Genomic DNA, 10,344 nt, shown 5'->3' with positions numbered 1-10,344 from the left:
GAGAAGGATGTGAATGCATGAGACTGTGGATAGTCAGCCACTGGGAGGCGCTGTGGACCCACAGTACTGCAAGCTACCTGGGAGGGGTTGAAGGAGTGGCCCAGGAGAAGACAGTTTAAGGGAACTTTGGGGCTACATGCCTGCATTGGGGAAGCAGTTTGAGTTCATCAAACAGGCAAATGCCTGTGGGCCCTGGGCCTGTGGAATTCACAGACTCCTCACTGCCCAGGAAGTGCAGAGGTGCTTGAGCCTCAGTATGAACCAAGGAGGCAGCCTCCCTGAGGCAGTCTTCCCCTTCCAGGGGAAGGGGGGATGAAGGGGTTGGGGTGACAGGAGCTGGGAAAATTAGGGTGAGGCAGGGGCAGGTAAAGGAGAATAAGGTAAGTTGTAGGCATGTGGACACCGCTCTACCTGCAGCCACCCTTTGCAGAGGGGCTGTGCAGGACAGGGAATGGTGAATAGAGTAGCTGACCCTGGGACCAAGGGGTACAGAGGGCCAAGAGGCGGCCCACATGGAGAGTCACACAGAGCAGGGAAGACATCAGAGCAGTGATGTCATAGGCAAATGCTCCTATCAGGGACTGAGAGGTAGAGAACTTTAGGCTGCTCACCCCAGGAGACTCCTCCCTGAGCTAGGAGATGTCTTGGGATGCTGCCATGGTCTCTAGACTTCTCTGCTGTGTGGCCCTTTGTCTCCTGGGAGCAGGTGAGCTCTGGGCACTGTGTGTGAGCCTCTGATATGGGTTTGCCATCCCTGAAATACAAGCCTGCTGGTGGTGGCGGCAGCGGGAGGCTTCCCTGTGCCCTGCCCTGAGCTCCCTCTGTCTCCTTCCCAACAGGCCCAGTGGATTCTGAAGTCACACAGACCCCAAAATATCTGATCAAAGCAAGAAAACAACAAGTGACACTGAAATGTTCCTACATCTCTGGGCACCTCTCTGTGTACTGGTACCAACAAGCCCAGGACCAGGGCCTCCAGTTCCTCACTGAGTATTACAACAGGCAGGAGAGAACAAAAGGAAACATCCCTGACCGATTCTCAGTGGAACAGTTCAGTGACTATCGCTCTGAGCTGAACATGAGCTTGCTGGAGCTGACGGACTCGGCCCTGTATCTCTGCGCCAGCAGCAAAGACACAGCCCTGCATGCTAGGCAGCCTGCTGTACAAAAAGGTTCCTCCCCAGCTCAGGAAGTGACCGACCTCGAGGGTGGCAGCTGCCAGCCACACAGGCGCAGGCCTGAGCAGAACAGACTGCCTCTCCCAAACATCCTTCTGCTGCTTACAGATGTGATGTGTATTTATGCTCACAGAAATCATGGCACAGAAGTACTTCTATACTCGTTTCTCTATCTTTTTTTTTTTATTGCTTAAAGTATTACAAAGGGTATTACATATGTGTCCATTTTATCCCCCCGCCCTAGACAGTCCCCTAGCCTCCCCTATCCCCCAATGTCTTATGTCCACTGGTTATGCTTATATGCATGCATACAAGTCCTTTAGTTGATCTCTTACCCCCCTACCTCCTGCCCCCCAACCGTCCCCGGCCTTCCTGCTGCAGTTTGACAATCTGTTTGAGGCAGCTCTGCCTCTGTATCTATTATTGTTCAAAAGTTTATAATGGTCTCTATTATCCATGAATGAGTGAGATCATGTGGTATTTTTCCTTCATTGACTGGCTTATTTCACTTAGCATAATGCTCTCCAGTTCCATCCATGACGTTGCAAATGGTAAGAGTTCCTTCCTTTTTAGAGCAGCATAGTATTCCATCGTGTAGATGTACCACCGTTTTCTAATCCATTCATCTACTGATGGGCACTTAGGCTGTTTCCAGATCTTAGCTATGGTGAATTGTGCTGCTATGAACATAGGGGTGCATATATCCTTTCTGATTGGTGTTTCTGGTTTCTTGGGATATATTCCTAGAAGTGGGATCACAGGGTCAAATGGGAGTTCCATTTTCAGTTTTTTAAGGAAACTCCATACTGTCTTCCATAGTGGCTGCAAAAGTCTGCATTCCCACCAGCAGTGCACAAGTGTTCCTTTTTCTCCACATCCTCTCCAGCACTTGTCGTTTGTTGATTTGTTGATGATAGCCAGTCTGACAGGTGTGAGATGATACCTCATTGTTGTTTTGATTTGCATCTCTCGGATGATTAGTGACTTTGAGCATGTTTTCATATGTCTCTTGGCTTTCTGAATGTCCTCTTTTGAAAGGTGTCTATTTAGGTCCTTTGCCCATTTTTTGATTGGATTGTTTATCTTCCTTTTGTTAAGTTGTATGAGTTCCCTATAAATTTTGGAGATTAGGCCCTTATCAGATATGACATTGGCAAATATGTTTTCCCACACAGTGGGTTTTCTCGTTGTTTTGTTCATGGTTTCTTTTGCTGTGCAGAAGCTTTTTATTTTGATGTAGTCCCATTTGTTCATTTTCTCTTTCGTTTCAAGTGCCCTAGGAGCTGTATCAGTGAAGAAATTGCTTCGGCATATGTCTGAGATTTTGTTGCCTTTGGATTCTTCTAGAATTTTTATGGTTTCCTGTCGTACATTTAAGTCCTTTATCCATTTTGAGTTTATTTTTGTGTATGGTGTAAGTTGGTGGTCTAGTTTCATTTTATTGCATATATCTGTCCAATTTTCCCAACACCATTTATTGAAGAGACTATCTTGGCTCCATTGTATGTTCTTGCCTCCTTTGTCAAATATTAATTGAGCATATTGGTTCGGGCCGATTTCTGGGCTCTCTATTCTATTCCATTGATCTATATGCCTATTCTTGTGCCAGTACCAGGCAGTTTTGAGAACAGTGGCTTTGTAATACAACTTGATATCTGGTATTGAGATCCCACCTACTTTGGTCTTTTTCAGGATTGCTGCAGCTATTCGGGGTCTTTTTTTATTCCAGATGAATTTTTGGAGAGTTCGTTCTAGATCTCTGAAGTATGCCGTTGGTATTTTAATGGGAAGTGCGTTGAATTTATAGATTGCTTTGGGTAGTATGGACATTTTAATGATGTTGATTCTACCAATCCATGAACACGGTATGTTCTTCCATCTGTTTATGTCTTCCTCTATATCTTTTTTCAACGTCCTGTAGTTTTCTGAGTAGAGGTCTTTTACCTCTTTAGTTAAGTTTATTCCTAGGTAGCTTAATTTTTTTGGTGCGATGGTAAACGGGATTGTTTTTATAATCTCTCTTTCTGAAAGTTCACTATTGGTGTATAGAAATGCCTCGGATTTCTTGGGGTTAATTTTGTATCCTGCTACATTGCCAAATTCATGTATTAAGTCCAGTAGCTTTTTGATGGAGTCTCTAGGGTTTTGTATGTATAATATCATGTCGTCTGCAAATAAGGATAGTTTTATTTCCTCTTTTCCAATTTGGATGCCTTTTATTTCTTCTTCTTGCCGAATTGCAATGGCTAACAATTCCAGTACTATGTTGAACAGGAGTGGTGAGAGGGGGCATCCCTGTCTTGTTCCTGTTCTTAGGGGAAATGGTGTTAGTTTTTGTCCATTGAGTATGATGTTGGCTGTGGGCCTGTCATATATGGCTTTTATTATGCTGAGGTATGATCCTTCTACTCCCACCTTGCTGAGAGCTTTTATCAAAAATGGGTGTTGAATTTTGTCAAATGCTTTTTCTGCATCAATTGATATGACCATGTGGTTTTTTTCTTTCAATTTGTTTATGTGATGTATCATGTTTATTGATTTGCGGATATTGTACCACCCTTGCATCCCTGGGATAAATGCTACTTGGTCATGGTGTATGATCCTTCTGATGTACTGCTGGATCCTATTTGCTAAGATTTTGTTGAGGATTTTGGCATCTATGTTCATGAGGGATATTGGCCTGTAATTCTCTTTCATTGTGTTGTCTTTACCTGGTTTTGGTATTAGGGTGATGCTGGCTTCATAGAATGAGCTTGGAAGTGTTCCTTCCTCTTGAATTTTTTGTAGTAGTCTGAGGAGGATAGGTTTTAGTTCTTCCTTGAATGTTTGGTAAAACTCCCCTGTGAAGCCGTCTGTTCCTGGGCTTTTGTTTGCTGGAAGCTTTTTGATGACTGCTTCAATTTCTTCCATAGTTATTGGCCTGTTGAGATTTTTAGATTCTTCCTGATTGAGTTTTGGAATGTTGTATTTTTCTAGGAATTTGTCCATTTCCTCCAGGTTGTCTAGTTTGTTGGAGTAGAGCTGTCCATAGTATTTTTTAACAATCATTTGTATTTCTGTGGGGTCTGTTGTTATTTCGCCTCTATCGTTTCTGATTTTGTTTATTTGGGTCCTCTCTCTTTGCTTCTTGGTGAGTCTGGCTAGAGGTTTGTCAATCTTGTTTATCCTTTCAAAGAACCAGCTCTTGGTTTCATTGATTTTCTGTATTGTTTTTTTGGTCTCTATGTCATTTATTTCTGCTCTAATCTTTATTATCTCCTTCCTTCTGCTCACTCTGGGGTTTTCTTGTTGCTCTCTTTCTAATTCTTTGAGTTGTAGAGTTAGATGATTTACTACCATTTTTTCTTGTTTGTTGAGATAGGCCTGTAGAGCTATAAACTTCCCTCTCAGGACTGCTTTCATTGTGTCCCATAGGTTTTGGATTGTTGTGTTTTCATTGTCATTAGTTTCCAGGATGTTTCGAATTTCTTCTTTGATTTCATTGGTAACCCAATCAATATTTAATAGCATGCTATTCAGCTTCCAGGTGTTTGAGTATTTTGGGTTGTTTTTATTGTAGTTTATTTCTAATATTATGCCATCGTGGTCTGCGAAGACGCTTTTTATGATTTCAATTTTCTTGAATTTGGGGATACTTTGCTTGTGACCCAATATATGGTCTATTTTTGAATATGTCCTATGAGCATTTGAGTAGAATGTATATTCCCTGGCTTTCGGGTGAAGTGTTCTGAAGATGTCTATTAAGTCCATCTGATCTAGTGAGTCATTTAGGATTGCTGTATCTTTGCTGATTGTTTGTCTAGAGGACTTATCCAGTGCTGTCAGTGGTGTATTAAAGTCCCCTACTATGATTGTATTGTTGTCGACCTCTCCTTTGATATCTTCCAGGAGTTTTTTTATGAATTTGGGTGCTCCTGCATTGGGTGCATATATGTTTACCAGGGTTATATCTTCTTGTTGTATTGATCCCTTTAGAATTATGAAGTGGCCTTCCTTATCTCTTGTTATGGCCTTCACTTTGAGGTCTATTTTGTCCGATATAAGTATTGCTACCCCAGCTTTCTTTTCCTTTCCATTTGCCTGAAAGATATTTTTCCATCCTTTCACTTTCAGTCTGTGTGAGTCCCTTCTAATGAGGTGGGTTTCTTGTAGACAGCAGATGTATGGGTCATGTTTTTTTATCCATTCAGCCACTCGATGTCTTTTGTTTGGAGCATTTAGTCCGTTTACGTTTAAAGTTATTATTGAAAGGTAGTTGTTTGTAGGCATTTCTGTTTTTGTGTGGCTGTTTTCTTTCTGAGCTTTTTACTTCTTATTTTTATACCAGTCCCTTTAGCATTCCTTGCATTGCTGGCTTGGTGGTGATAAACTCCCTTAGCCTTTTTTTGTCTGTGAAGCTTCTTATTTCCCCTTCAAGTTTGAATGATAGCCTTGCTGGATAGAGTATTCTTGGATTCAGTCCTTTGCTTTGCATCACTTTGTAAATTTCTGTCCATTCTTTTCTGGCCTGATGTGTTTCTGTTGAGAAATCACTTGACAATCTAATGGGAGATCCCTTGTATGTAACTTTCCGTCTCTCTCTTGCAGCCTGTAAGATTCTCTCTTTGTCCTGAACATGTGCCATGGTAATTATGATGTGTCTTGGTGTGGGTCTTTTCGGGTTCACCTTGTTTGGGACTCTCTGGGCTTGTGTGACTTTTTTCTTCCCCACCTCAGGGAAGTTTTCTGATATTATTTCTTCTAATAGGTTTTCTAATCCTTGTTCATCCTTCTGTTGTTCTGGTACCCCTATTATTCGTATGTTGTTTCGTTTCATGTTGTCCCAAAGCTCCCTTAGGCTCTCCTCCTGTCTTTTCATTTTTTTCTCCAATTGCAGTACATTTTGGGTGTGTTTTGCTTCCTTGTCTTCTAATTCACTAATTCGGTCCTCCACTTCACCTAGTCTACTGTTGATACTTTCAATGGAGTTTTTCATTGCAGCTATATCACTCTTCATTTCTTCTTGGGTCTTACTTAAGTTGTTGATTTTTTCATCTGTTTCTTCTAGCTTCTTCCATATGTTATCGATTTTTTCATCTGTTTCATCTTGCTTCTTGCAGAGGTTGTCGATTTTTTCCTCCATCCGGTTTATGCACTCTAGGACCCTTATTCTGAATTCTTTTTCTGTCATGTTGCATGCCTCTGTATTACTTAGCTGCTTTTCTGGAGAGTCCTCCTTCTCTTTCCTTTGGGGGTTTCTTTGTCTACCCATGTTTGATCTCACTGACATATCTAGATGTTGAGTCGTTCAGTGGCTGCTTCCTTGGTGGCAGTGACTCCTTGGTCTGTGGTTGCTCTTCGGGCGGTTGCGGTAACAGCTGCTCTTCAGTTGGCAGCAGCTCCTCTGGTGGGTGCTGTTCACAGCTGTGGTGGCTCTTCTGGCTGGTGGGGCGAGGTTTCACGTACAGCTGCTGTTCCTCAGCAGAGGGTGTGGTGCTCAGGAGGTTGCTGTTGCTTGGATCTGCTGCGTTGATTTAAAGGCACAAAATACAACACAACAAGGCACCACGTACCAGGCACTAAACACAAATATATTCACGATATTAATAACCCCAAATAAAGGTGACCACCTGAATTAAGAGAATTAGGGGATAAGGAAGAAGGAAGAGAAAAAGATAAAAGAGAAAAAAGAAAAGAAAAGTAGGGACCAAAAAATGGAGTGCAAAAATGAAATTGGGAAAAAGGAGGGGGGAAAATAAAAGCTAGAAAAGAAAAGAAAAGAAAAAAAAAGAGCGAAAAGAGAGAATGAAGTGGAAGAGGGGAAGAGACTTTTTTATATGAGGAGAATACTCCTATAGAACAGCCATTAATCCCAACAAATTCCAGCAACAGCTCCCTGGAGATGAATGCAAACTAGAAACAACCAATAATATAACGATGAAAATAGAATGGAGAACACTAATCCCAAAATAAAATAAAGAGAAAATAAAATGGCACTTTAAAAAAAAATGGTAAAATGGTAGCAGTAATAATACCGGTTAAAAATAAGAAGGTAGTAATTAAAAGGGTAAAATCAGGTGATGGAAAAAAGAATAAAAAAAAAAAAAGAAGAAAAAAAGAAAAAAGAAAAAAAAAAAGAAAGAAAAAAAATTGGTTTCTCAGTTAAAAGGTGAGAAAAGAAAAAAAAAAATATTGCAGTAGTGAAGGTCCTTCGGTTCTTCTATTCTTCAGTGTGGCTCGCCTTAGACCTGCCAGGTATTCAGGAGAGTGTTGAGTTTCCCTGCGATACACTGTTCCTCCGTGTTGTAAACCACAGTCCCTACTTTAAAGCAAGCCGCATTTGTTTCCCAGACTGCCCTATTTTGTGTTTAGCAAAGAGTCAGTTTGTGGGTCAGCCTCTGGGTGGCAGTGCTCTGGGGTTGGCCTCTGAGGCTATAGGGCCTCTCTGTCCAGTGGAAGTTCACTGCCCAGAGCTGGCTGCATAAGAGTTACCAGTGCTGTGTTGTTGCTGGGATTGAAAATCCCTCTATAGACCAGACCCTGTTAACTCCCAGGGACTGATCAGGTTATTTTAATCCTTAATCTCCTACAGGGTGGAATCTGGGTGTGGCTGTGCTCCTTGCCTGGGGGCTAGGGGGAGGAGTCTCACTCTCCGGAGAAAATGGCTGCCCCAGTCCTGGGCTCAGGGATGTCTCAGCACTCAATTCGCTGCCACCTCTCCTGGCCCCCCTTCTCTCCTCAGTCTCTCCCCAGATTCCACTCCTCCGCACCCTCTTCCTCTCTTCAGCACAGGTGAGTGTCTGTATCCGAAATGTCCCATGAACAGGATTCAGTGAAATCAAACAAACAAATGCCGGCCGCGGAAACGGGGAAGGCTTGGTTTCTGTAAGCTTCTTCTCTTACCGGGACTGCATGGTCTGGTCACCTCTTCAGGCTGCCCCCTTTAGGGTCAGTCCTCTGTGATCACAGAACCCAGCTCTCAATTCCCCCGGCGGCGCCAGGAATCCCGCGGTTCTCCTTTCCCCCGTCAGGGGCTGTGCCTGTCCCAAGGGACGCGGCTGTCTGCCACGCGGTCTCCCTCCGACTCTCTGGGCTCAGAGGTCTGGCCTCATTTCTCTATCTGATGGTAGAGTATATGAGACATTCCCAGGTCTCATATTTCATAACTGGCAGAGCAAGAAATCAAACTCAGTTCTGTTCATCAACTCCCGTGGTTGTTCCCCAATCCCCAGCACTGTCCCATATCTGGCTTCCCTTTTCCAGGTCCAGATTATAGGCCTGGGAAGATCTCACATCATCTGTGCTTGTTGTAACCTCTCCCCTGACAGCTTCATGAACATTTGACTTCGAGGCAATACATATCCATTGACCCTTCATTGTCACAACAAAGAAAGGCACTATTTTCTACACAATAGCCTTCCCACTGACCTAGGCTTTTTGACATCTTTCATGGGGGCTGTGTGAGCAGAAAGCTTTCCAGATGTGTTTTCCCAGCTGCAGCACAAAGGGAATGAGATATTTGCCATGAGAACAGTCTTCCTGCAGGGGACACAGTGGCCACAATGGGAAGGAAGAAGAATAACTCTTACTCCTTCCTTTGTTCTTTTAGTTCAATAATTGCTGCTCCTATATTTTGTACAAGGAATTGTATCACATAAAACAGAAAATAAAAATGTCTGGGGTTTTTGCCTTTGAGAGTTTTAAGATCTAAGCTGTAAAGTCTACTGATTTAAATGTGAATCTCATCCAAAAACACCCTCACAGAAACACCCAGAACAATGTTTAACCAATATTGCAAATATCTGTGCATTTCATGGTCCAGTCCCACTGGCACATTAAATTAACCATCAGACCATCTCCCAGGGTTGTATAGACACAATAAGGTTAAAATAGGACATAATTGAAATCTAGATCTTGAGTCCCTTTTTACTCTCTGACAGTTTTTCCTACCATATCTTATGTGCAAAGTAGATACAGACACACTTTGTCTAGAAACCCTATAGTTTAGGATTTCAGAAGTCACACAAATGGAAATATTTATGCCTGATGATCCATTAGATGTCGTTCACTAGAGCATGTAACATACATCTGTCCTTAGGCATTTAAAATAACTATTACTGATGTGAATTATATACAATAAATATTACAGACTTTAAGTGAAGAGAGCAATGACTTTTGAGTAATATACAGGGTGTCCTAAAAATGTACACATCACTTTGAATAATTATTAATTCCATTGGGTTAAATATGAAAAGAAAGAAACATGAATTGGGCTATCAGCTGTTAAAGTGTGTGTATATTTTGGGGGACACCAGATATCTATAATAATAAAAACAAAATATGCTAATTAGGCCAGACATCCTTCCAGAGGAAGCTAGGGCTGTGAGGGAAGCCCAGGCCTCGGGTGCCCGAGGGAAGTCGGTACCAGCAGCCGGGGGAAGGCAGGCCTACTCTTGTACAAATTACATGCACCAGGCCTCTACTATAGATATAAATGTTTTTAACACTTCTTCATAAAGCTACGAACATTTTCATCACTCAGGGAGTTCTCTCATACCCCTTTACAATGCCTCAATCCATCACTGACATCCAATGACATGATTTCTATCTGTAGAGATTCATTTTGCTTAGGCACGTTTTTAATATACATCTATCATCTCTACCTATTAAAACAAACCCTCATTAGTGCATAGCTAAGTACTTAAGAGCATGAGGTACTCCTGGAGAGCATTATGGACAAAGACACCTGATCAGGTCAGCGACAATTCTACCTGGGGCTAGATGGTTTGATAGAATGACCCTCAAAAGGTCTTTCCAGCTGGTAAAGCTATTTTTATAAACTGTATTTCCTGATTTTCACTCATTTCTTGTCTCATGCACCCATTCATTCCAATTACTTTGCAATGATATTTTCACAAAAAGTCATCATATCTCAGGAAATGCTTTTGAGTTCCCATCAGATACACAGGTAGCCTGGGTCATGTTCACACATTGTGAGCTGGGGCTGAGGTCCATGGGGAAAGTGACTTCATGGAGAGATCATTTTACATTGGGAAGAGGGTTCCCTTCACCTTGACCTCAGTGTCTAACCCACAAAACAGGAACCTTGAGCTGGAAAATCCCCCTTTGTATTCTGGGCTTGTGTGGGTGCCACTATTTTTGCTGTGTGTCCTTCTGTGTACAGGAC

The 10,344-nt window shown here is 42.3% G+C and overlaps 1 gene segment (V, D, J or C); it reads left to right on the top strand.

Annotated features, from left to right (window-relative positions):
• Window positions 1-613: 613 nt before the first annotated feature.
• On the top strand, window positions 614-8,501 carry LOC118666604. The segment is given in 3 exon segments: window positions 614-706; window positions 840-1,162; window positions 8,421-8,501. Coding segments are annotated over 3 exon segments (471 nt in total).
• Window positions 8,502-10,344: the final 1,843 nt, after the last annotated feature.

Source organism: Myotis myotis, unplaced genomic scaffold, assembly GCF_014108235.1.
Source record: "Myotis myotis isolate mMyoMyo1 unplaced genomic scaffold, mMyoMyo1.p scaffold_m19_p_11, whole genome shotgun sequence".
Taxonomy (NCBI): Eukaryota; Metazoa; Chordata; class Mammalia; order Chiroptera; family Vespertilionidae; genus Myotis; species Myotis myotis.
This window is presented reverse-complemented; position numbering and strand designations above follow the sequence as displayed.